General features: G+C 41.5%; 1 protein-coding gene across 5 annotated transcripts; it reads left to right on the top strand.

Annotated features, from left to right (window-relative positions):
• The first annotated feature begins 1,489 nt into the window (after window positions 1–1,489).
• Window positions 1,490–26,818, top strand: gas7a (growth arrest-specific 7a). 5 transcript variants are annotated; one of them, XM_051387408.1, is made up of 13 exons: window positions 1,490–1,514; window positions 2,624–2,701; window positions 4,925–5,010; window positions 6,838–6,900; window positions 12,877–12,966; window positions 14,233–14,348; window positions 16,508–16,582; window positions 16,995–17,073; window positions 18,667–18,798; window positions 20,075–20,198; window positions 22,572–22,651; window positions 23,020–23,118; window positions 25,082–26,818. In XM_051387408.1, exons 1-13 carry the CDS (start codon window positions 1,505–1,507, stop codon window positions 25,193–25,195), a joined length of 1,146 nt encoding a protein of 381 aa, XP_051243368.1. In that variant the 5' UTR covers window positions 1,490–1,504; the 3' UTR covers window positions 25,196–26,818. The 5 variants fall into 5 exon arrangements, with proteins under 5 accessions (XP_051243368.1, XP_051243369.1, XP_051243367.1 ...); XM_051387409.1 differs by lacking the exons at window positions 1,490–1,514; window positions 2,624–2,701 and adding an exon at window positions 2,764–2,794; XM_051387407.1 differs by lacking the exons at window positions 1,490–1,514; window positions 2,624–2,701 and adding an exon at window positions 2,902–3,315.
• The last annotated feature ends 108 nt before the right edge of the window (window positions 26,819–26,926 follow it).

Here is a 26,926-nt window from a genome sequence, read left to right as displayed (position 1 = left end):
AAACTCTGCAATAGACAACATAAAAACAACATAGTTATTCAAAAGATTTATAAATGTAGAAACATCAACAAAATGTTTTTAGACGCTCCGGAAGTGGCAGCACAACATGTCGTCACCACATTTTACACCTAGCCTAACTTAACATACCATAGTGTAACATAACGTAATATAACGTAGCGTAACGTAGCCTAACTTAACTTCACGTAACGTTGCGGGACGTGAGATAACGTACGAACAAAGCCTAACGTGATGATGTTACAGAAGGAAACTCAATAACAGCTCAATTCTCGAGCTATTATAGTTTATTGTAGTTACAGACCAGTGCTGACAGATGATATCTAACACATCACAATAACATCTCACAGGAAGGAAACTATATGTGGTGGTGAAATTAGTGTTTGTTGATGACAGAATCCGGCGGCCGTGAGCTCGGCTGCTCCCGGGGAGGAGAGCGCCAGCCGACCTCTTCCCCCCAGGATGGAGGAGCTACACGTCACCGGAGGGACTGAGGTATTACGTCAACAGCTCCAGTAAAGGTGAGAGCCACACCTGAAAACAGACACCTCTGCAAATCAGTTGCTGGAATATTGTCCAATAGGTGATTGTGATTATTAATGCTAATTATTCTAATTGACCAACATATGTAAGTTAATATTCAACACTTCTGGGTTCATATAGATGTTATTTTCCCTGTTTGTAGGATTAAAATCTGCTGATGTACTGCCCTGAGCATCACCTTCTCTGGTGCTTTTAGTTTGCTTATCGTGGCCCAACTCAACTCATTATCATTCCTCGCCATCATTGAGTCCCAGCAGTCCATTCATGTGAACAGGGGCCTGCAGATTCGATCCACTTTAATCTGATTATCTTAAACGTGCGGCACTCCGGGGCCGAGTGTCTCTGCCAGAGAAGATCTGTGGGACTCAACACGCCGCTTCCCGAACGAGAACTGCGAGGTGTTTATGTCAATGCGGGAGGGCTGGAAGATCAGGTGACATTTCACAAACATCTGTGTCACATTTTACACCTCGTTTGTGGAAGATATCCAAGTGGGGATAGGACGGGGGCGCTCCCATGGGACCGAAGCTGCATCAACAACAGCTCTGGCAGATATCACACAAACACCCAAAAGCTATTTATATTCAACAGCCGTCACTTTTTATTTTCTTACAGTTGTTTGAAAAATGAGCTTTGCTGCCACTGAGACTGTGTGTGTCTCACAGAGGGGTCGGTGTGTATCACAGCGTTTATTAGAAAGCCGCTTGTTGTTTTTTGGAGGGAGGATCAGTTGAACAATCCTTCCTCTTAATCCCTCTGGAGTTGTAAATGTGACGGTGGGATTTGGTCTGATGAGGAAGACTTAACGAGGACGAGCTGAGGCTTAAAAACTGTGATTGTGTGTGATTACGTTTGTTATCGTTTGGTAGCAGTGAGCGGAAACGAGAAGCAGTTTACAATCAGCCTGAAGTAAGATTACAAACCTGCTGCGCGAGAGGAACGACAAATGTTTGCAGGTAGAGCGGGTCCACTGATCACTGGTTCGATTCCCACCTCTTCCTGTCTGCATGTCGAAGTGTCCTTGAGCAAGATAACACTGAACACCGGGATTACAGCAGGTGTTCAAATCAGCACCTATCTACCTACCTTCCTATTACTTGTGGTTCAAAGCACATTTTGTTGACTCGTTAGCATCAATGCGTTTTCTATGCAGGAAAAGTGAGATTTGAATCACATATTTCACCTTCACTAGATCAACAGTTTGTTAGAGATGTTGCTGTTTGTTGACTTTTAGTTTCCATTCACACACATTTGAACATCAGTGCTGATAAACGCTCAAGTATTTCTTCAAAAAACGATTCACCCAGCGGCTTTACGGCGTGAAGGACTTCCTGCTCTGCTGAGTGGAATGATTCCTGATCACAGTGATAGACGACTAAAATACAGCAGGACGAGAAGCTTCCTGCTTTATTATCAGGAGTTCTGGCATAACAACGTTGTTTTTAGTTTAACTTAATGATATTTAAAAGAGCGTTTGGGGAGATTTCCTGTATTTAAACATATAACAAGGAAGACCTCAGTAAAAAGACAAAATGTCCTGCATGTAGCACAAAACATAGATATTGTTTTTACTCTTAAAGTCTGACCAATATGCAGAAAGGGTATTAAAATTAAACAGTTTGGCCTGATTTTGGTTTATCCTCTGAGGAACATGAATGTGTTCAGTACATTTCAGTATTAAATTTAGTTATTTCCTTTATTTTATTCTGTAGATTTCCTCCTCTCGTGTCTTGTTTTACTTCCCGTCTTCGATTGTTTGACCCGGCAGTGAGTTTTTGTTTCACAGCTGCTCCGCCCGTCTGCATTTGGGTCCAAATCCTCGCGTTCTGTGTCAGTACGAACGAACCCAGAGTTACGGAGACACGGGAAATATATACTCTAGTGAATTAGACACAGGTGAACACAATCGAGGCGGATAAAACAAGACACAAGAGGAGCAAAAACTACAAAATAAAACGGAAAATAACCAAAGAAAACCCCCAAAAACCATGAAAGAAACACACATTAACTTTTTATTTATCACGTGCAACCGTCCTCCTTCCTGTTGTTGTTTGTGTCGTTACAGAAACAACATGGCGACGTCCCTCCTCGTCGGCCGAGGCCCCACAGAGCCCGCTGGCACGCCACAACCCCTCACCATATGGTAAAACTGAGCCTTTATCTTCAGCCCGTTCTCAACCCTGAACACAGACGCTGAAGGGATGAGAAAGTGTGTCTTTTATGGAGGTTTTTAGAGGTTAGAGATGATATAATATCTGTTTTGTTTCCACTTTTGAAGCTGCAGGTCATGATTTAATTTCTCAACATGTTTCCCTGTCAGACAGATTAATCCTCCTTTAGTTTGGCAATCAGTCATCATCAGTGGTAATCTGCTTATTATCCTCAGAGCAGAAGAGTTTTTAACTGACACAATAAGTGATCACACTATGCTTCCAACAGTTTTTAAAAACCTTTGACAAATCCCTTGTAATTCATTTTCTCTGACGTGTTTTCCTCCACACTATCGTGAAACCTCAGCCTGGCGCTCCTGGAGGAGATCCTACATTTTTCTTAATGACTGGCTTATTATGTTCCATCGCTGCCAGCCACCCTCGCTAACGACATCGCAGCAGATAGCAGATGGTTTTTGTTCTTTCTGCTGGCGCGACGCCCGAACACACGAGCGGGGAGGCGGTCGGCTGCGGGCGAGTTTGTCAGCGTTCAACCCAGACAAGTGCGATCCTCCTTCAGAGAGGCAGAAGTTTAATGAAGGCCAAGGTTTGATACTCGAGTACAGATTCATGTATTTACATTTTAAGCAAATGTTGTACATTTTACTCAGGATGGGAACTGATAAGATTGTATTTACACCAATATCATTGTGGATTCTGAGAGTCTGAACACTGTGTGTCGTTTTTGTAGTTAGACTTCTTCTTGTTGCCAGTTTTCAGCGGCTTGGACTCGAGTTTGACGTCGTTGTTTTGCAATACGTCCAAAACATAGCTGCCGTTGATCAAAACAATTGATAAGCTGAGGGTCACGAGACTCACCATTTCACACCATGTGTCTCCAGATTTGGTGATTTTTTAATTTTTACGATAACCCCCCAAGTCCAGGTCTGTAGGAGAAACTACAAAGCCACCGTGTTTCTACAGTAGCCCAGAACGGACAAATCAAACACTCGCTCTAGATAGATTTGTGTTTTTTACAAGTTTCATTGTCAGTGCAACGGATTTCTAAATGAAAATGAAATAAATGACCCGTTTTGTTCCCAATATTTATAATTTTTGGTCAAAAAACAAAAATCCATTGGCTGTAAAGTACATTGACCACAGTCGCTCCTCTGCAGGGCGGAGGGCAGCTCCACACACAGCCGATATAACGTATTCAGATCATCTTTCAATTTTAAAACAACATTTTTGTTGTGTTATTTTTCGTGGTTCTGATGATGATCCTGTGTAACTGGTCCAAAAAGTCCAAAACCATCCCCCCCCAAAAAAACACACAATAAACATACCGAACTATGGTTCACACACAGATCGCCTCTTTTCATTGTAGTCCAAGGAAGATTTCGGCCGAGTTCTCCTAAAGAGTCACTCACTAATTCACATCTTTGGACAGAAACATACATAAAAAACGTGGTTGAACAAGTGTAAAGTGCTGTAATTATTATTATTATTATTTAAAGCTGATGCTGAGCTACTTTAACTTCGAATAAGAGAATCAGCTTATTTCCTCCAGTGTTTGAGGTATTTCTTTAATGGATTGATCAGACACAGCTAACATAAAATAACATTATATAGCTCTCATAGGTTAAATATTCTGATGATAATGATTTCTTATTTCTCCTTTAAGTGGTCGTCATTGTTATTTTAGGAGTTTCTCTGCAGGCGGGTCTCTGCTCCGACCAGCGTCCACGGCTGCGACGTGCGGCCCTCGGGCGTCTCACTCTGCCGTGCTCACGTGTTTTACCTTCAGCTGGAGATGTAAGAGGATGTGATGTACAGCGAGCAGACAGCTCATGAATCACAGCCGATGAAGAACCGTTAAGGGGGCCTATAGGATGAAGACCAGACTGCACACAGAGCTGTGAACACCTCCGGGCTAAAGGCTAATTAATGACGTTCCTTCGATGTGCGCTTTTAAGGGGAAAAGAGTAATTCAGTGACAGGAAGCGCCAACAAACAGCTGTTTTCACCTCAAATTGGCTGTAAATGTCCTCATCAGTCGTCATTTTGGTGCGAAGGAGCACAAATCGACGTGTGTCTGCTGTAGAAATGCAAACTCAGCTGTTTTGGATCACTCGAGTTGTCGATTTCCTCGCTCGTTATTGACTCCAGCTGTTATTTGTTAAATAATTAGCTGTTTATAATCTGTTTATCTGCAGCCAACGGATCCAACAGCGGCGCAAAGACCAGCTCGTCCACAGAGACCGCTGACGTCGCCCTGAGGAGACCCACCTTCAGCAAACAGGTGTATAAAGTGTGAGGCCAAACATATGTTCATGAAGGTGTTTCCCTTTATGGGTTTACATCGATTAATCTATTTATTTTAATGTTTCCTCACGTCCGGTTCAACAGTCACTCGTGAGGATATTCTCTATCATCCCGATAATGGAAATGTTTTTAAACGTTAACGGAAGAGATTCTCCGGTACCGTTACGTAACCTCTCGTTAGCTGAGCACAGGAGGAGGAGAAATAAAACGTTGGCAGTTTGTTTGTTTGATATTTTAACTTAAATCTGTTACTGTCAGAAAGAAGAAGAACATCTGAAGGATTTGTGAATATTTTTCAGGCCTAATCCCCCGAGAGTCACCTCGTTGTCCAGGAACTTGAATATTTTATGATCAATAATTTGAACAGTAACTGATTAAGCGGATCCACTGTTTCAATCTCTGCCTGTGAACACATCCACCCTCCTCCTCCACCCTCCTCCTCCTCCTCCTCCTCACATTATCAGCGTGTTCTTCCACCACATGAAGCTGCCGCTCTGTCCGGTGGAAGGCAGGGCCACTCCCGCCGCTCCCGTGGACCCGGTGCCAACTCCTGATCACACGCCAAACCCACGTGACTAATTGCGAGTCAGATGAGGGCACGCCGTGTCACGATCGCGCAGGAGAGCGTGGATGGACGGACAGTTAGGGCCATATGGGCGGCTGAGATTTTGGACTCCACTTGTCAAGAGGTTTTTGGAAAGGAGGCCAGCCAAGACTGAGTCAAACCCTCAAGCCGGGAGCGCTTTGTTGTGTGTGTGTGTGTGGGGCGGGGGGGTCTTACGGATCAACCCGGACTGGGATCGTGTTGCCCGCCGCCATGTTCTGTGCAGCGAAGGTGAGGTTGTTGTGTGCTCCGTTCGGTTGCTGTTAGCTCCGGCTGTGATGGGGCACCAGGTGGATGCTGGGGGAAGGTGTGAGCGATCACGTGCGGCGTCGCTCGTGTTTGACGCCTCGGGGTGAAACGCGGTCGTTTCGAGATAACGACGTAGAAGCCGCCAACCGCCGCCGCCCTCTGCACGCTGTTAACGGTGGCGTTTGAGCATAGATATTCCAACTGACAGTCCCTCCTCCGCACACCTTTATAACCCCGTCGTTGATCTTAGACACAGAGAGGCTGCGTCTCATTGGCTGATGGTTTTCCCTCCCTCTCGCTCTCTCTCCTCCCTCCTCCTCCATTCTCCCTCATAATGAGTCTTTTAAAGATCATCATTCAACCATTTTCATCAACCACCTCCTTCTCCTCCTCCTCCGCTCCCTCCTCCCTCACTATCTGCCTCTCCTGGGAGGGAGGTGTGGCAAGGATCATGTAAATAAATCCCCCCTCCCCCCTTCCTCCTCTGTTTTTTACTCCCTTAACTCTCTCTCTCTCTCTTCCTACATCGTTGGGTGAGGGGTTGAGGTGGTGTGGGAGTCGGGGGGGGTGAGGCAGCATCCATCTCCTCGCAGCCTTCAACCTTAAAAACTCGTGTGACAGCAGCTTAACCGGAGGCTAGACTTTCGTCACGCTCCCACAGCTCGCCACCAATTCCCCTTCTACCCACCCCTCCTTCCCTCCTCCTCACCCCCTGAACGCCACACTCCTCCTCCCTCCCCCCCGCAACGCGACTCCTCTCCACTCACTCTGTAGCTTGTGAGACTGAAGGCAGCCTCGGTGCGTGGAGGGAAAGACAGAGAGAGAGAGAGAGAGGAGAGAGAGTGAGGCTTTCCCAGAATAGAGAAGCAGGAGGAGGTGAGAGGGATGATGATGGAAGCCAGCTTTGACACTGAGGAGAGTTTTGACGATCCTTCCTGTCTCGCCCCGCAGCCCCCCGGCTCGGTTTCGCCAGCCAGGCGGCAGATCAAGGAGGTCAAGGAGACCAAGATCACTGTGAGTACCCAGAAACTAAATCTTCCATCTTCCATCTCTCTCTCTCTCTCTTCATCCTCTCTGTGAAGTTTTTCCTCCTTTTCCATCATCTGTTGACATCGTCTTCAAGCTCAAAATCATGATGCATTCTGGGTTCTGGTGGAGTAACATAAGGGGGGGTTTCCCTGCGTATTACTGTGAATGAAGAAGCCGTCCAGGAGTCTCGCGCTCGCTGACTTTGACTGGCCTCGATCCACGAAAGCCCCGTCAACGCTCAAAATCTCGCACATTTTTCCACTCGTATTTAAATGTTACTGAAGTGAGAGAAAAAGTACGGCACTGCGCTCGCAGACCGCTCGCTGCTGGTATTTTTAGGACCCGCGCAGTATTCAGTCTGACAGATAAAAGGAAGATCTTGAGTGTTTTTGTCATCGGGCTGTTGCTCAGCGTGACGCTGTATCCGCCGCTTTTTCAGCCTCAAAGGTCCTCCACGCCTGATCTGCAGGGCAGTGCGGGTCACACGGCACTGATGTTTGTCATTTGGGAAGTGGAGAGAAACTCCCCCCCCTTCCCCACCTCCTGATTTTGCTCATAGTAGTGTCTGAAGAAGAAGAAAAGGAAGAGGAATTATATGTGCTCTTCTGTAAAGTGTCTTAAGGAGGTTATGTAATCTCTCATAATGGGGGGGGGGGGGGGATGACGGTGAGGCGAACGTGGTGAGAGGAAGACAAGACAGACAGACAGAGGTGGTTTTGTGTCTCTCTGTGGTGGTGGTGGTGGTTGGGGGGTGGGGGGGGGACTCGCTGACCTGCTGCAGCCACGGGAGCCGTCAGTCTGCCTATTGTGAATAAAAAAACCCACCAGACCTGAGAGAGATGCAGCAAGTCCAGTTTCCATGGTGACAAAAGCAATAGCACTGATTAATGGGTGTTGAAATGGAAAACACTGGCAAAGGAGCAGAAGGTGGTGGTGGTGGTGGTGGTGGGGAGGGGGGGCGCCATTCAGACATACTGTTTGAAAAAAAAATGTTCCTCTTCAGTGCTCAGGGCCTTTATGAAGACTGTGGTTCGGGTTGTGGAGGCATTTTAACTCAATTTTATCTCCGAATAAAGAGGATTAAAGAGTTTATTGGAAATGAAGCCGCTAAAAAATGTGTAAAATCTGACATATTTCTGCTGAAACCAGGAAAACAAACAACCCCACAGGTGTATAACGAAGCCGAAGGTTTGGGATGATGTCAGTCCACCAATAGAAAAGGTGTCTTTTTGTTCGCCGTGGTGCACCTTACACATTACACAACCCCCTTTCTACAGTTGTCATGGAGACGCACACATCCACGGCTGAGTGGCGAAAGCGGACCCCCCTCCGCAGGACGCCGAGGCTGCTACACACATCAGATCAGGAGAGACAGCGAGCGTGTAACCTTGTTTTCACCTTCAGCGAGTGTGTGACCGTTAATTTCCTCCGTGTGTGTGTGTGTGTGTGTGTGTGTTTTCCAGCTTATTAAACATGAACTCACGTGCAGGTTTTGACTTGTTGCTACCCTACTTGGGCTTTTTCGGCGGCTCGCTATGATCTGGTTTTGTTTCGTTGGCGGGAGACTCAGACGGTTTGGGGGGGGGGTTTTGATTGGTCATTAAAGGAAATGAGAGAAGGAATGAGAGGAGAGAGGAAGTCTGAGATTGTTTTGTTATGGGAAGGTGTGTGTGTGTGTGTGGATGGATCGATGGGGGGGGGTTTCTTTTACAGCAAAAGTAATTTGTTGCTTAGCAACAGCAGCGGAGCATCCTACAGTCTCATTCTGCTCAGAAATGGATGTGAGGGAGGGAGGAAGTGGTTCAGTTGTTTGTTCGACTGCCAAAACCATAATTTTTTATCTCTCTCACGGCTCATTTCCTCTTCTACTGTGTCATGATTTTTATTTTTTCCCGTATTCAGCAAAGCAAAAGTAAATAAATAAATAAAAGCATTAAAATGTGTAGTGAAACAACCGCCGCCTGCAGCCTGGATACGAAACCCTCATGAGAGCGAATGTTTATGAATGCTGAGCGAGGACAAAATGTCCCCAATTCTCCCGACAAATCGGTACAGTTTTTTTTTTTTACGTCGCTCGCAGCTTCGTTTTGTGCTGAACTGAAACATTCGAGGAGGAAATATTGAAGCACAGCCGGGCGGCGAGACTTCAAACAGACGCACGGCAGCTTCAGGACCAGACGTTGTAAACATTAGAGGCTCAGCCCAGAATCCTAAAGGGGGTCTGAGGACGTGGCTCCCTTTAGATTCACCGTTTAGAGCAGATAGTTTATATATAAGCCAGTTAGAGTCTCAGCATCTCTTAATTAAAGTAGTAAGCTTACAAAACTTAATCCTCATTCCCAACTCAAACATGAACTGTTGAGGTAATATTTCAGTTTGTTCCACTGACTCATTTTCTTTAAGTTGACTTTATATCATTATAAAAATGTAAAATATTGGCAAATATGTTTATAACAGTTGATAAGAAGAGAACAGGTTTTATTTGTTGTTTGGCTGCGAACAACAAAGACGATATAAAATGTGTAGAAACGGCTGTTTGCATTGTTACGTATGGAAATTGTGTTGAGAATATTTTTGTAGTATTTGGATATTGAAGTGAGAGACAAGACAACCTGAGTTTGGGTTAGGGACACCTCTGGCCTCGAGAGTCTGAGGGGAAGTTTAAGTTACTTTAAAAGCCTAAAAGAAAAAACATTAATGGCTGCAGCTTCAGAAGAGTCAGTGTAATTGGTGGCCAACAGATTTTAAAACCCCCCCAAAAAACCATTTATAAATAGAGGAACAAAAAAAAAAAATTTTCTGTTTTGAAAATAAAAACATAAAACGGGAAGAAAATTGGCTGTTTTATGTTTTTTATTCTTCTATTTATAAATGTTCTTTTAATGTTTTCACCTTTCAAATGAAAACACCATCGGCTGCACAGCACACTGACCCAGAAGCCCCCCCTCCGCTCCGCCCCTGTTCATCCCCCTCAGGAGGATTTATTACACACTGAGTCATAAAGCTAATCTGCATTAATATTTATTCCCCAACCACCAGAGTACCTCACTAAGAAGCCATAAAGGAGCGGTAAGTTGTCCAGACGGCCCTCCTTTTAGATAAATGGTCTCATTTTCTTCTGGATGTGAGAGGCAGATAAACAACAGTCATGATCGATGTGGAGCCGGTGTAATGGAAAATCTGGTGCCCGTGACAATCAGTATGATCTGTGAGGCAGAAAATGAACAAAGTGACTGGTCGGCGGCTCTCCGCCGTTCCTCCAGATCACAGGACTGTTACTGTGAGTTAATGCGTCTCCTCTCTATTTATGTATGCAAGTCCGTCGTATCGGTACGAACGCTTGGCAAGTGGCCATATTGGTGTTTCCTCTGGGTTTTTTAGTGATTATATAACAGAGAAAGAGAGTATTACTCATCTGTTTTTGAAGTTGTTTATTGGAAGCCGTTCAGATCGAGTGCTGCAGAGAATGAGGAGGTCAATGTGGAGCCTTCATTCGGCTTTTTTCCCCGCTCTGTGTGTTTCTAGCTGCGCAAGGGCAAGAGTTTTATGCAAAACTACAGACCTCCCGTCATGAATCACACAGCGAGGCTGCAGCGGAGAGATGATTTACATTAAAGTCTTTTTTAAATAAATAAATAAATCAGATGTGTAACTCTGCAGCAATACGCAGCTTTTTGTTTTGGTTCTGCGGCTGAAACATAGAGTTTAACACTGATTGTAGCTGCTGTTAGAGTGAATATCGGAGCGCTATAGGAGATCTTTTCTGCCTGCTGCAGTAAGACTGGATCCATCAGGGTGATCAGTCGGGCTCAAGTTTGTTAACTCAAACTGAACTCTGATCTCTATTTATTTATTTATTTATTTATAGATGTCTACTAATTTCTCTGTCTAGTTTCTTATTTCTCTATAAATGTGACTCCAAATGAGTGATGACGTGTCTCAGTGTTGCTTTAACAGCTTGATGTGCTGCCCATAAGTGCCTCAAAAAAGTAAACTAATGCAGGTTTAACTGCAGAGTTACTCTAAATGGGAACCATAATTTACTAAATGAACATCGTGCTGTATGGAAGAAGAGTTGAAACTAGAGATTGAGACCATAAACTTATCAGAAAACTGTTTACTGAGCTCATAAATCAGGTGAGAAGTCGGCTAATTTCTCCATAAGACTGAATGGTATCTGCCCCCTGCTGGCCGTTACATAGAATACAGGTTAACAGACCTGGAAGCTGTCAATGCTCTCATCTTTAGCCTCTTGCTACTTTATTTGAAAGACTAAAGCAGTTTCGGTGGAGCTGGCCTCCCGTGTGTTTGTGTGTGTGTATGTGTGACAGCAGCACAGCGGTGAGCTCACACACACACACACAAACACACACACACACACACACCGTGACTCAGTGTGTTTTTGTATGTTTGTGGATGAAGCATCCTGTCTGGATGCCCATGTAGTTTTGCAGCAGTGCTTGACATGGCACAGAGGGTTATCTTGCGGTGCCAGCAGGGAGGGAGGGCTCGCAGATGGTGAACATTACATAATTGCAGCCCCCGAGAGTAATTGAAGACGCTCTGGACCGTGGAGTCTGTATTCAGACTGAGTGTGTTTATCTGCAACACCACATACTCTCAAGTAGTTCGTTTGTTCAGTTTGAGGAAAACAGTGGAGGACAAAAAGGTTTCTGTTTTTGGGGTGGTTGTCTCTCTCTCTCTCTCTCTCTCTCTCTCTCTCTCTCTCTGTCTCTCGCTCTCCCCCTGAAGGCTCATGGGTCACCTTCTGGATGGTCAACATTTACTCATGCCTGACCTTTTTTCCTCTCATCTACATGAACTGAAGCTCAGGCCTCGCTCTCTTTAAGGTCATCTCCACTCTCAGATCTGTTATCTGTCTCATTCCTTCAGAGAGTTCACTGGTTCCCAACATTTTTTCTTTTATATCCACATATTATATATTCAATGCATAACAATAACAGTAAATAACAGCTGATACACTACAATGAACCCAATCAGTGAACATAATGAGCGATTTGGATGAATTTTGAGCAGATTATTTCCTGTGAATATTGATCAGAGATGAGTTTTAATGTTATTTTTAGTAATTTTTCTGTCTGTGTTATGTATTTAAACATATTTTTAACAATCATACAGACTTAAAAGGCTTGTTTTTGGACAAATTCAGTGTTTTCTATCAGCTCTTTGGTTGTTTTCTAACACAGGACGAGGCTGTTTATCAGACTGAAGGCTCTGTCAATATTACTTGTGTTCATGTCCTTATTGTGCCGTTATCCTGTTTATCTTAAATGATAACTAAACTTATAGATAGAGATATATGACTACTCTGTATATTTCCTTACATCCTTTAACCCTCTAAAAGCAGACCTCCCCACTGGTGGCCATTTCTTTTTGCATCATCCTGTTTAAATCAATCTAAAATAAAAACTAAAATAACTAGAGCATTCATTATTTTTGCAGCGGAAAGCTAAGGCTTCCGTCTTAAATCACGCTTTTGTCGTTCTGGGTGGCGTAATCATCATTCAGATAACTTCTGGAGTGTCCAGAAATATTTTGTTCATGTTTCTACATTCAGAAATCGTTCTATATTACATTTAACACTATATTTTGCGTTTTTATTTAATAAAATTTGATGAAAAAACAAGTCTAGTTCTATTATTTGTTTACATTTATGACTTAATTTCAATACTTTTTTCAATTATTATGGTTTATTGACATATATAACCTTTTAACTGAGGTTGTACAGATTGTAGGCATATGAATTATTGTTAAACAAAAATACCAATGCAGGCACTGGGGGACCATTTCTATTGCAGAGTTCAAAGGGTTAAAATCAAGAAGGTCTCGTGCCCACTGTGAAGCTTTAGTGACCCCTAATGTTGAACCACCAGGTCGGGAACCAGTGAGTTCGGTCACTGCTACAGGTCCTATCTAAGTTTCTTCTCTTTTTTGCTTCAGATCAACTGTGTGACTTTCCCGCTGCCTGGAGAAGGTCCGGAGCAGCAGCTCCTGAAGCCCAACGAATGGAGCTACTGCGATTACTTCTGGGTGAGTTCTGCTGAAACTTCTGGAGATGATACTCACACAGTACTGACTGCAACTTATAATCATGAATTCTTATCCTTTGTTAATGATTTATGGTGATCATCATTCACTTCTGTCTGGTACTGTCTCATAATGCAGAGTTCCTACATGTCAGATTGCCTACATAAAGCTAGGCGCATCTTTTGTTGGTAGCTGCGTGGTACGACACCTAAAAGTGGGTTAATCAGACATTTTAATCGCTCCCTTGTTCCTGTCGGTCATGTCAGTCAGTCAAACTGTTCACAGCAGACACTTCATCATTAAGGAGGAATAAAACTGGAGTTAAAGTAGATAAATATGTAGTTTATGTTGAGTTTTCAGTCACGAAAAACATGAGCACGCTCAGTGAAAGTGCACATCACTGCAACAAAACTAATGTCACGTAGACGATGACGCAAGTACAATCGTACTTAATACCAAAAATGCTGTTAAGAGAAGCTCCAGAAGGTTCTTGTCAACACATTTTGTATTGTTGTTGTTGACCTTTACCACAAATCATTTCTAGTAAATGTAAAGTGCAGTTAAAAGCTGAATGCATTAAATTATGTGTCTAAAACTTGGTTTTCCCCCGACATAAAGCAGTCAATATGCTCTCATCCTCCTCGTTTCACGGAAGGTACAGTTGTCCTTTCATGTGTTAGCGGATTACAGGTGGACGGCTCATCGACCGGCTTCCCTGCAAACACAGTGATCATCCTGCTTTAAATGTCTCCCCAGTGGCTCCAGTAATTCTCAGTTTCCATACATTTCCATCCTCAATTAGATTTGTATCGAAAAAAAACCCTCCGGCCTGCATGATAAACTGAAATCCGATGCTTGTTTCCTCCCACTTTATGTCCTGTCGTGTCCTGCTTGTGATGTTTTGTACGTCCACTGAACTACTGGCTCTGACCTGCTATGTGAAATAAATCTGGCACCTCTGGACACGCACGTCAGTCCTGTCACAAACAAGACAAAGCGCCGCACATCTCTGGATCGTGCTCAGAAAAAAAAAAAAAAAAACCCACACACATCAACAATACACATCCACCCATCCAGTGATTGACGCACGCACACCAACGCATGTCCTGCTTGACATGCAAGTGTGAGTCACGCATTCAGAGCTCAGTCTCACAAACCCCTACACGCTCTCAAACCCAAACAACAAAGAGGTGTTACTGGACGCTCTGTCCACAATCTCCACTGCTGTTTTTGACTGATGCTCTTCCTCCTCTTCCTCCTCCTCCTCAGACCGACAAGAAAGACCCCCAGGGGACCACCTCTGTGGCGGGCTTCGAGGTCCTTCTGCAGAAGCAGCTGAAGGGCAAACAGATGCAGAAGGAGATGGCTGAGTTTATCCACGAGAGGTAACAGCTTTACTTCAGATAAAACTGCAGTTTGTTGACGGCAGTTTTAATTGATTCGTTAAAAAGAAACGTCAGACACGGAGTTTCTCTGGAGGCAGAATTGTTTCCCGTTGGAAGAGCAAGAGAAGCTTTTATTAGAAAGAGAGACGTTCATTAAAAGAAACAAGCAGGTAAAATGAAAGGTCAGCGAGCTCCTTTCATAAAGAATAAACCTGGTGATATTCTATATTTCTCTTATTGTCAGACCAAACTACAAAGACCAAAACAACCAATGAACTGATCCCTGTAAGAAGTATTGTTTCTATGTATACAGCTGCACTGTTAACATCAATAAGCCACACGCTTGCACAATCTCAACTCACGCAAAACAAAATCCTATCGCTCCGAAGGCTGGAAGTGCAGGATAGGACGAGGTCAGGTGATAAACGCGTGGTTAACGTTGTGAAACGGTCACAGTTGCTGAGGGTTTAGGCATCAAAACTACTTGGTTAGTTACGTCAATTAAGTTGCATACGTAAGTTGGTGATATCAGATTGTGTATTATCAGAACAATGGGCTGGGGCTGTTGGAACAATGGTATGGTACCCTTCATCAGGATCCAGGTAATCCTCAATAAACTGCGCTTTTGCAGGTTTGATAGAACCTGATAGAATAAGGATATTATGGATAAAGGTGAACCAAGATAATGTTCTGTTAAGGGGGTTAAGGGATGAAGGGATAAGGGTCACGATACGTCCTGTCTTCCCGCCGCCAGTCGAGACTCTGAGCCGTCTCTTCTTACCTCTTGAAAAGTTAGAGCCCCGGTGGTTCCTGCGTCTATAAAAACCTGCTTTCATCTTATTTTAAACTTCATCTGTTGTCTCGGTCTCCATCATTTTGGGCGTGAGCTAAATTCCGACAAAATATTGCCTGCGAGATTTGCTTTGGGTCCTGCTGGATCCAAATCCCAAAGAAGTTCGCTAATCCAGACTCATGTCCGTCAACATTAAAATCTGGATCCCTCAGTTATCTGTGTACAAAGAACTGGGCTCAGTTCATTAATGGTAAGACTGCCGTCCTTCAACCGCACAAATACTTCTGACTGCACCTGATGGGACAAACGCTTGCTGCTTGTTTGGAAATCTTCTCTCATATTACAAAAATAATGTTTCTGAAAACACTGTAAGAAGTTGTTGAATCTGTCTTCATTATTAGATCAACGACAGTTAGTCTAAACGTATTTGCCGGACACCTGTGGTTTGCATAAAGTAGTCTAGTCCTCTACTTCATGTGCTACCAGAATGCATTGCACCGCTGCTCACATAGACAATGAATGGAAAGGACTTCAAGACATAACACCCCCAAAATCATGTATATGGTTGGCATGAAATCTTGTGAAAGGTGGGATAAACAAGGTCTCTCCAGAGAAAGCTTGATGTATAAAATGATCTTTTGTCTTACAGCTTACAGGGTTGCAATTCATGCCTTCACCCAGTAATTAAAGCCCCTTTAAATCTCCACGAAGCTACTGAGGATACAGGATATAGATCTCTGAGCTTCTGCTGAATCTGAATCAGGTCGTCAGAAAAACAACATGAATAATTAGGAGTTCACTTAAAACTTTTACATCCGATCTCACGCCTTTCTATATAATTAGTTCCACCTAATGCTACAAAAGCTCTATTCACATCCTGGTCCGACTCGTGGGAAGTTAATGAGGCTTTTCTCTCTCTGAATATTCTCACCAGATCCTTCAAGTAGACTTCTATTCACCGCTGACCTTTCCGTGTTGTTTCGTCGGGTTGGTCGGCACTGCGAGTATCTGAACGTTAAATCACAGAGCGGTCCTTGTGACCTTCTTCAGGTGACAGATTTACTCAGGTGTGGATGGTAAATGTGAGACCCGGTGGAGGAAGCGAATGTCACAAAGGGCACAAACATGGCTACATTGCTTGAACGTCTCTCGGGGGCAAATACGAGCTCATTTCCATCTCTCAAATGGTGACGGAAATGAGGACATTTGGGTTTTAGCCTTTGCAGCAAATCTTAGAAGAAGTTTCTGTCGTTCTGCTGCAGTTCACCCCCTGAAAACTGATCTGAAACACTAAAGTAGTTTCTGTCCTCCCTTGAGCCAGGCAGCTTTCAGCAGGCAGGTTTCACATTGCGTTTTTTTGTTTCAGGATAAAGATTGAAGAAGAATATGCCAAGAATCTCTCCAAGCTGTCTCTGAGCCCCCTGGCAGTACAGGAGGAAGGGTGAGTGCAGTAAACAGAAAACAGTGTGTGCAGCTCCAAAGCTCCCTTTGAAAAACACTACAGTAATTAAAAGCAATGTGTCTGGAGATAGGGAGTATTTAAAATAGACTTATTCCCACACTGCTCTTTGAGATGGATGCACCTATGAGAGACTGTTACTATCTTCATCAAAGGTTGTTTTTTTCATGTTTGTCTGTCAGCAAAATAGCTGAGAAACCTTTGAGCAGATCTCAGAATCAGTAGATAGAATTGGCTCGAGAAACAGAGTTTGGTTGCCGTCCAGCTCTGGAAATTTAACCAGTGGAGACACAAACCCTGAGTACAGATATAAAATGTGCAAAGGGAAAGAATTAATTTAAAGGCAAATAATACACACAAAAAATACAACATTTTTATCAATCCTTTCTTTCAGGACTCTCGGAGAAGCCTGGACTCAGCTGAAGAAGAGTCTTCACGATGAGGCTGAAGTTCACCTGAAGTTCTCCAACAAGGTAACACTTGCTGAGGATTACTATAGCAACAACACATCATCAGTAGGGTAAAACGAACCTGTTTCACGGAGGTCTAAACCCAATTCACGCTCCATATTAGTGCGTGAACACATCGAAGGATCAAAAAGTGATGCCGCTATGAACACTTGGCCGCCACAAGCCAGTTATCTACATGGTAACTTTTCTCTCCTCTTTGGTCTTGGACTTGACAAAGGCGGTCTTGACTACAGCACTGGTTATTGGGTCTCTAAGGCCCCTTTTCCACCAAATTAAGAGACTGTTTCATAACCAGGTAAAAACTCCTTGTTGTAGGTTGTAATGGATTGGTTGATTGACGGGGATATTAAGCTGTTATTTTGATAATCCATTAATCATTTAGGTGATTTTAGCTTCTCAAAATGCTTTTTTCCCTTTTGTCATATGTGATTGTAAACTGAAAAATCTTTGTGTTTCCGATTGATGGTCAGATAAAGCAAGAAATAAGGAGAATCCACCTTCATTTTCTAGATAAAACGATTCATTTATATTGATTTGATATAAGTAAAACAAACTAATGCTTCCTCTGAGTCGCAGACATTTTATAGTATACTTTAACTTTCTGTCTGGGTGCCTTTGGTTTGCAGTTTTCTGCACCTTCAGGTCAAGTGTTTCATGTTTTCAATCAACCAAAGTAATGGATACTCGATCTGACCACATCCTGAGGTGACGGGGCTTGTTTACCTCAACGTTGTCAGTGTTGACTGAAGAAAATGACCTGTCCGCGTTCTGATTACCAGCGATGCAGAAACCTGCACACAGGCCTCCGACGCAGCCTTAAATAACGCAGAGGCTGCCTCGGAGCTTTTCATAGCCCTCTGTTGTCTAATTAATTAGCTGCGTGTTCTGACGAGCTCCCACCCCCCGACCCTCCCAGGGCCATGCAGGCTCTCCCCCCTGCTCCACCAGTGCTCTCTGACAGTCCATACTTCATTATGAGACAGGAGAGGAGGAAGTAATGCGTGGTCAGGCAGGGAATGAGACGTCTTATCGAGCCTGCAGAAGCTCTGGCTCAATTTCTAATAAGCAACATTTCATCTGTATCTTCCAGCTCTTTCGTTTGCTCTGGATTATAATTCTGTATGAGGAGCCGACACTGCTGACAAGCACTTTGTACTTTATTGAAGTGTCATAAAAAAACAATCTTTTAGTTATTATTGGACAAGTGTTTGGTGGGAGGAAAAGAAACGGAGAGAGAGAAACTGTAATTGTCTCCGTTCATGGGGATCGATGTAGGACAGGAAACTATGTTGGCTTTATTAAGTAATGTATTGATTTTAGAGTGAGGCTGGTAACAAGGTAAATGCTCCAGTAAACATTTATTACTTAATACCTAAACAATGTATTTGCAAATAAGCACTTAATTAAAGCCTGTGCCCACATAATGAAGTTTGCTTCATGGTGTCCTTCCAGTGGACAAAACACAATAAATTGCCCTCCATGGTGTCCTTCCAGAAGAAGAAAGTACGATGAAGTGCCCTGTCCGCTTACACTAACTCTGACTAAGCTGTTTCACAACACAAATTTGTTGATTTTACCGCTGACTTGTTTTCACAGCTCCACTCTGAGGTGGAGAAACCCTTGCTGACGTTCAGGGGCGACAACTTCAAGAAGGACCTGAAAAAGTACGACCATCACATCGCCGACCTCAGGAAGCAGCTGGCGAGTCGCTACGCAGGTGTGGAGAAGGTACTGAGCCTGACACACTTGTACATCATTAATTATTATTTGAAAATGTCCAAAGGTGAAGTATTTGGCACAAGAAAATACACATCAGTGTTTGTTTACATCAGAAATATTACATAATAAACTGAGCTTCAGTAACTCCTACACTTGGAACATCTTGATGTAGTACTTTGTTGCTGCTTCCCACCTGCTTAAATCACTTCATGAATGAATGTGTTTCAACTGTGACCTACACACACACACACACACACACTATTTTAGTTTCTTATTTTCATCTTTTTATTGTGTAACAAAGGCACGTTGGGTAGCAGCTTTGTGTGGACGATGTGTTTGCAGAATTAAGGGAAGAAGAAGGCAACGTAGAAGAAAGAATATTGTTCTGCATTTAAACATTTTGATGGTACTTCTATTCAGACCAAAACAGGCTTCTCATTTCTTGCCAGTGACCGTCAATTTTGTCCACTAAAATATATTTTATCCCCTAGCTAGCTGAGTTTATTTGAAATCGAAGAATCCTGTAAAAAAAATATGCAATTGACGCATACATCTAGGTTCAAACGGTCAATTGTGTTGCATATTAACTAAAAATCTGTGTTTGTATATTTGAGACCACCTTAAATTATTGTGTTGAATATTAACTTCAGCTTTGACATATTTTATAGTTTACCATCTTTTACTGAGGTTTATCCCAGCTAGTGCTCATTTGTGGGCCCAAATAATAAGGCCTGACTCGACCCCGAATTGAACCCGAATTTCCGTGTAACACAAATAAAAAAATAATTTAAATTGTTTATTATGAGCTAAACTACATTGTGCATACAGTATAGAGTGTGAATTATTATCAGAACTAATAAATAACAAATTCATTACAGTTAATAAAGTATTAAATATATATTTTTTTTAAGAATCTAATTCAAAGCTATTAAAATGATTCACAGCCAAAAACAAAAGGGACCTTATCAGTGGATTTATTTTAACTCCGTCCAACTTATTTCCTTTTTGTTAGTATCTCCTGAATATATTTTTACCGTTACTGTATGTTTACCTTTTCGAACACCGTGACCTTGTGGAGGTGCCTCCGTAAAGAATAAGAGGAAAGACTCAATGTTGTGGCTTAAGAAAAGATTAAAGGATCTGAGCGCAGATGTCAGCAGCCAACATGAAAAGGCCGTAATGACTCTTGTAATAGATGTAGGTACAGTAAATCTAACGGATTACGCTGAATGAGTCATTGTTTCTGCGTTCACACATCCTGCTTTGTGTGGGTCTGTGTTTGCAGGCTCGTAAAGCCCTGGCAGACAGACAGAAGGATCTGGAGGTGAAGACCCAGCAGCTGGAGATCAAACTCAGCAACAAGACGGAGGAGGACATAAAGAAAGCCCGGCGGAAATCCACACAAGCAGGTCAGAAGAGTCGGGAGCTTAAATAAGAGTCGGTCACAGCTCGTGTTTGGAGAGCGTTTACTTCACCAAACCCTCTAAAAGTGAAACTGTTTGGATGGAAAAGTTGAATCACTGCAAAAAACATCATGTTTATCTGAAGTTAAAGCAACTTTAATGTGGTTTATTTAGTGTAATGTTGTCAGGAATAGTTTAGAGAGAGTCTATACGGTGAATATGAATAATATTAATTTTGACAAAAATACTGAGAGTTAAAAACAGTTGGATGTCATAATTGCTGTTTGTAATATGTTTTTTAGATTCAATTCTTAAATGAACAAATAAAAAACAAACACAAGCAGTTAATCTAAGTAAGAACTTGTGCGATAATTTGTATTTACTCCAATATTCGCCCTTTAATCTGGTTTACAACGACGGTAATGAGCCTAAAATAAACAGACTTTGCTGCGATTTAATGTCAATAAACGGATCAAAAAGGTGCCGAAATAACAACATAATGATGGCGATTTGTAAAAAGTCTGAATTCACACTTTGTCGGGTCTGTCGGCAAGACGACGAGCAAACAACTTTTAAAATGCTTGTTTTCTGAATGGAGTTTGGTTGATCAGGACTTCACTAACTGCTGCCAGCAAAAACCTTTTATTATTAGCTAAGATAACGTTAACAACAAGTGCTTGATACATTTAATTAGTCTTATATATTGTTAATTATTATATATAATGTATACATATAATCTATTATTATTACAAGTTCCCAAAAACTTATTTTAAATTACATTTAAGCGATCTTATAGTTCAAGTATTTTGATAAAATCTGTAGTATTTTGATATAATTACATGTTTTTAAATTAATTAATTTAACTTTAACTGTAGTTTTAATGAGTTTAGAGGTAAAAGCAGAGCAGGAGACATTTTAATAAATAAGATCCTGTTGTAATTGTCCTGCACAGGCTACTGTAGAGTCTCTCTTCCCCTCAGTAGATCAGCCACACAGCACTAATCAATAATCCTCATAAGGAACATTTAAAGGATGTCAGCGTGGCGGCGGTGATCAGCTCGGCTTCCTCGAGGTCAAATGTCGCTGCGGCTCACTGCGCTCGCTCGCCAGTGACGGGACGCTTTAATGAACTTTAATGAACTTTAATGATCTTCATCTGACAGTTATTTATGTTTGAGGACGTAAAGAGATTAAATATTCTGAAAGAAGAACCATTATTAAGATCGTTTTAACCACGTTATATACCGTTATCTGTAGTTTATTTTCCCCGCTGTAACACCTGATAAAGTTAGTTCAACTCAAACAGTTTGAGGGAAACATTTAAGTTTATTAAAAATATAAAAGATATTTAATTTGAGTAACTGAAGTATGTATTGTTAACGTAACTTGGGTAAATTAAGTTAATTGTACTAATTTAATTCAGTTAATTGATTTGATTGATTTGGATGCATACTTGTTCATATAATGATTAATAACTGAAATATGAACAAAAATTGGTGTAAAGCATTATAATGTTTACATTTTTATAATGATATAAAGTCAACTTAGGAATTAGGAAAAATAGGAAAGTGGAATTACATCACTTGTACTTTAAATACTGCACAAATTTAAGTTCACCCAAAACCACTTGAGTTGCTTCAAATGTTTATTTTTTAAGTTGAATTCTTCTGAATTAATTTATGTTTACTTACTTATTTTATGAATATGTGTTTTTACAGGTTTTACAGTGAAAGATCTTAAAGTTAAAGTGCAGATTCAGCAGAAAAATACATTTTCCAACAAATCCAGGAGGGTTTTTAAATAATTTAACACATAAAGGAACATTTCATCCTTCAGTTTGTCACAAACATTAAACATCACTAAATTTGGAGGTACAAGGTTTCACTGGACAGGATTAAAAACTGTAATCTGATAAGTAACTAAAGCTGAAAGTACCTCAAGTATGTACTTCAGTAAACAGACTGGGTTATATTTCACCACTGCAGTAGAATTTCTACATATTATCTTAATTTAAGATAATTTAAGATGTTCCTTTATTGATCTGCTGTAAGGGAAATTTAAATTTGGCACATCAGTATATCAGTATACAAAGAGTAAAAACAAATATATACAATAAAATAAAAACCTGCACAGGCTGTAATATATATTATTGGATTATTATTTGACTCCACTTTAAAACAAAGCGTTTACTAACAGCTTCGTGTCCACTTTAAACTATGATTCATCTGTGGGTGAGTGAGGAGTGACGTCTGAGCGCCCTCTGCTGGTCCTTAAAGGGTTTACACTCCACGTGCAGATTATACAACAACAGATGATTTAAAAAAGAAGGAATAAACCTTGTGAATGCAGATTTGACCTCTGACCTCTGTATTCTTCCAGGAGACGACCTGATGCGCTGCGTGGATCTGTACAACCAGACCCAGTCCAAGTGGTTTGAGGAGATGGTCACCACCAGCATGGTAAAAACTATTTTAATATTACTATATAACTATTTTAATGCAGCTTTACCCCTTAAAAAAATACAAAATAAGACAGAAAACTCCACTTTTAAACAATTTAAAATGCTTTTATTGTGGCGGGATGGTCACATTAGACCTTAAAACACATCCTCAGTCAGACAGATGTCATAGAGCAAAAAGCCCTTTTATAGCTGTGTTATTAAAACCGCTGATCAATACGTGTATCTGGGGTTTTATAGCAGGGAGAGACAGAATATTGATTTTGTTGTTGTTATTATTATTAGTGCACACATACAACAGTAAAACCAACCAAACAACAGAGTTAACTGTGTGTTTGTGTGTTAATGAACTCTCGTCTTTCATTGTAGGAGCTCGAGAAACTGGAGGTTGAACGTATCGAGTGGATTCAGCAGCACTTACGCCAGTACACGACTCTGAGGCACGAAACCGACATGTTCAACCAGAGCGTGAGTCTGTTTACCTGTTTACCTGTTTACCTGTGTGTTTACGTGCCCACACACACAGGTACCTTTCTCCTTCAGGTAGTAAACTGACTATTGGACATATTTTATATTATATTCAACAATAACAGTAAAGAACAGATGATAAACTGAACAATGAACCCAAAATGTGTAAAACCAGAGATTTTGAGCCGATTATTTCCTGTGATTATTGATCAGAGATGAGTTTTACTGATATTTTTATACAATTATTACACAATTTTCCATCAGTGTTATGTATTTTTATACTTAGTAGGCTTAATTTTGGGGCAAATTCAGTCATTTTTCAGGCTATCAGAGAGTGAAGGCTCTGTGAATATAGTTTGTGTTCATGTCTTCAAAGTTCAGATCCTTAAGAATAATCTAAACTTTAAAAAAAACAAAAATTTTAATGAAAAGCTGAGCAAAATCAATAAGGCCTTGCGACCCACTGCTCTAATACTCCTCAGAGGCAGAGATAAAGTATAGGGTAAACCCTATAGACCTTTTTTACTGGTAAAAACCTGTTTACCTGACTAGTTCATGTCAAAAACAGCTGCTGTGAAAACGATGTATTGATCACTTTATCTGCTGTTTGCATATGGAAGAAAGAAAAAAGTTAGGTAAAACTAATGTAGGTAAAATTAGATTATAAAGCTTGTTAAAGGGGGAAAAACATTAATCATTATTTTTTTCTTGAATAATAATAATTCGGCGTATTTTTAATAGTGCTAATTTACCAAAATGTAAACAATAAAAGCTGTGAACAGCGATGAACGGGCCCTCGCAGTCTGCACGCGTCTCATGTCTCATAAATCAGATGATGATCGGCGTACAAGGCTTTGTGTTTCCAGTAGGGGGCGCTATGACTATAACTGAATATTGGCGTGTAGACGTGTTCAGGGTGAGACTCTTATCAGACACGTGATTGGACAAAGTAGACTGAACTTCCTGTTTCTTGCTGCTTCCTGCGCTGTTGAGCCATTTTACCACTTCCATATGTTAGAGCATGTTGCAGCCACCACAAATGTGATTATTTTGGCAGAAAAATAGGAATTTCCTTGCATTTTATGTTAAATATAAGCTTAATTCACATTGTACAATACATCCTATATATGGGATATGAGGATTTCCCCTAAAAACAGCCCTTTAAACACATTTTCAGTTACATTGAAGGTTATTTGCATGTATCTACTCCCCACTCTTAGTTTAAATACCACATTGTTATTTATAACTAATCAATCAAACAGCAAACAACTGAGCAAACCATCATTAGCTCTGTCGGTTGACTGCAACAGGCTTTGACATAATTTTGCGTGCCACTTCGGCTGAGCCCGTCGGTGAGTGCAGACGCTGTGACAGACGCAGCCCGAGGTCTTCCTCGCTGTCAGAGACGCCCACGCAGACTCATTCAGGAGCTGCAGAGTAAACCCTGGAAATCCAACGAGACGTATTGTGTCGGCGCTGTGGGATGTCAGGCTGCTTCTCACGGTGCTGGCTGACATTCCTCAGAGATGATCACACACGTCATCCTATATATCTCTTATTTTTCACCCAGAATTCAAGTTAATCTCAGATTTGACATAAAATATTAAGAGTGAATGTAAAGGTATGCTAACGGACAGCGATATATGTATTTAATGTTCATCAAAATCATCCAACAAACACTAAATAACTCGAAGAATTAGTTCTCGATTACACACAGAAAGCAGAAATAGTCGATTGTGCTAGCTGTCACAAGCATATTTTAGTGAGGCTTAGTTTAGTGCTATTAATAGAAATCAGAGTGCTATCGATCTACTCAACTCACCCAAACATGTCAAACTATTCATTTAAAACCACGTGTATCAATTTTATGCAAACAAGTTGTTGTGAAATTGTACTTTTGACCAACACGTATCCGCCCTTTGGAGGCAATAATAAACAAAAGCTGCTGTTTCTGTGTGTGAAGATGGTGGAGCCCGTCGACCAGCTGCTGCAGAACGTGGATCCAGCCAAAGACCGAGAGCTGTGGGTGAAGGAGAACAATACCGGCGAGGTTCGACCTGTGGATATGGACATATAGCTCGGCCATCCTGCCTGCAGTACTTACACATAAAACACACACACACACATCCACAGAGTCCACCGGACGCTCTCCTCTAATAACACTGATCCAGGGTCAGTGCATGGTCAGACTGCCGAAGGTCTGCTCATCCTGCTCAGGTTCGTTAACTCATCGCAGTCTGAGTGCAGGAAACAGTGACGGATCAAAGTACCAGCATGTTCCTTCGAGAAAAAAAAAAAACTAAAACAAATGTTAACCCCTATCATAATCGACATTAGCTTATTGAATGCCATTTAACTTACTCTGCTGTTTACCTGTTGTAAAGTTAAAAACTATTAGAGAAAAAAAAAGAATTATATGTATTTTGGATCGTTTAGCTTCAATCGACACTTTTTCCAGTTTGAGTAAAACCAGACAAAACAAAACAACAACAAAAAAAACAGTCTAATTACCGATATTACCTTTATTTTAGATACGGACACTGAAGCTTACTGAGATCTTGAGAATGAATATGATATATTTTCATATTTTGCTGGTTCATTTTGGTGGAAATGCATGTTTTTGAATATCTTGCTTTTTACTGTAAATGGAGAGCTGCACAATCTTTGTGGACCCATTTATTTTTTATTTTTTATTTTGTTGTTGTTGGTGTAGTTCATTGCAAGGTATTCTGCATATTGTAAACAACAGAATCAACTCAAACACACACAAACAAACAACAACAGCGTGGTGGATCGGACTTATAGGCCAGGGTCTATTTTGGATCCGGAGGAATAAAAAAAGATTTAAAAAAAGGTGGTCCAAGTTACACTGAAACACCCTTTAGTGCCTAACGGTTATATACCTGGAATGTCCTTGACATAACTCTGCATCAGTGTACATTTGTACATACAGGCTAGATGTATTTTGCTGTCAGATGTTTAAACGGGGGTTTTTTGGTGGTGGGGGGGGGGGGGGGGGGGGAGCAGATGAGATGTTTGTACTGTACAATGTTGTTTTTTTGTTTTTATTTTACAGAGAATATCTTTACGATGGCGGTCGAGGGTTTTAAAAAAAAGAGAAAAGAGTGCGAACATGCAGCGTAATAATTACACATTTTACCAGAGACTGCATGTACAGTGTGTGTCTGTGTTTACATGTACGTGTCTTTTGTCTTCTGATTCATTTCGGGGGTTGTTATGTTGTTTTTAAATCAGAAATAAAAATCCTAATCCAGCTGCCCGGCACGAAGAGAAAAAGATCTGCTATGAAAAAATACACAAACGCTCGCCTGCCTTATCAGCGGCATCGATAAAGTGCATTACATTCTTCATATTTGTGTTCAATAACCTTTTATTTTAATGCTTTAAACCCCCAAAAAGGCTAAAATATCAGGTTTTTTTTAATCGGTGTGTCAATGTTGTGCACTAAATGTAACGAGTTATTATGTTAACGACTAAATGTGTTTTTTCGACGGTTTCACGATGACGTAACGGTTCAGTTTTACCGCCCGTCTGTGGTTAACATTTTCATGAACGTGCATTAAATCCGATGTTTCCCCCCTCCATGTTTTTGAGAATGTTTTGATCATAGGTGACCTCTGTCCAGACGGTGTGCTGTGGAATGCAGTGTCCAAAATAAATCTCCTCTTTGAAAATTTAATATCACCGTGTCTTATTATGTAACAACGATTGTTGACCTCTCTCGGGGGGGGTTTAATCAGAACAAAGTGAGGCAGGTGGATGGACGGCGTATTCGGGGCCAGGTACG

Source organism: Dicentrarchus labrax, unplaced genomic scaffold, assembly GCF_905237075.1.
Source record: "Dicentrarchus labrax unplaced genomic scaffold, dlabrax2021, whole genome shotgun sequence".
Classification (NCBI taxonomy): domain Eukaryota; kingdom Metazoa; phylum Chordata; class Actinopteri; family Moronidae; genus Dicentrarchus; species Dicentrarchus labrax.
Note: the sequence above shows the minus strand (reverse complement) of the source record. Positions and strands in the feature narration are given on the sequence as shown.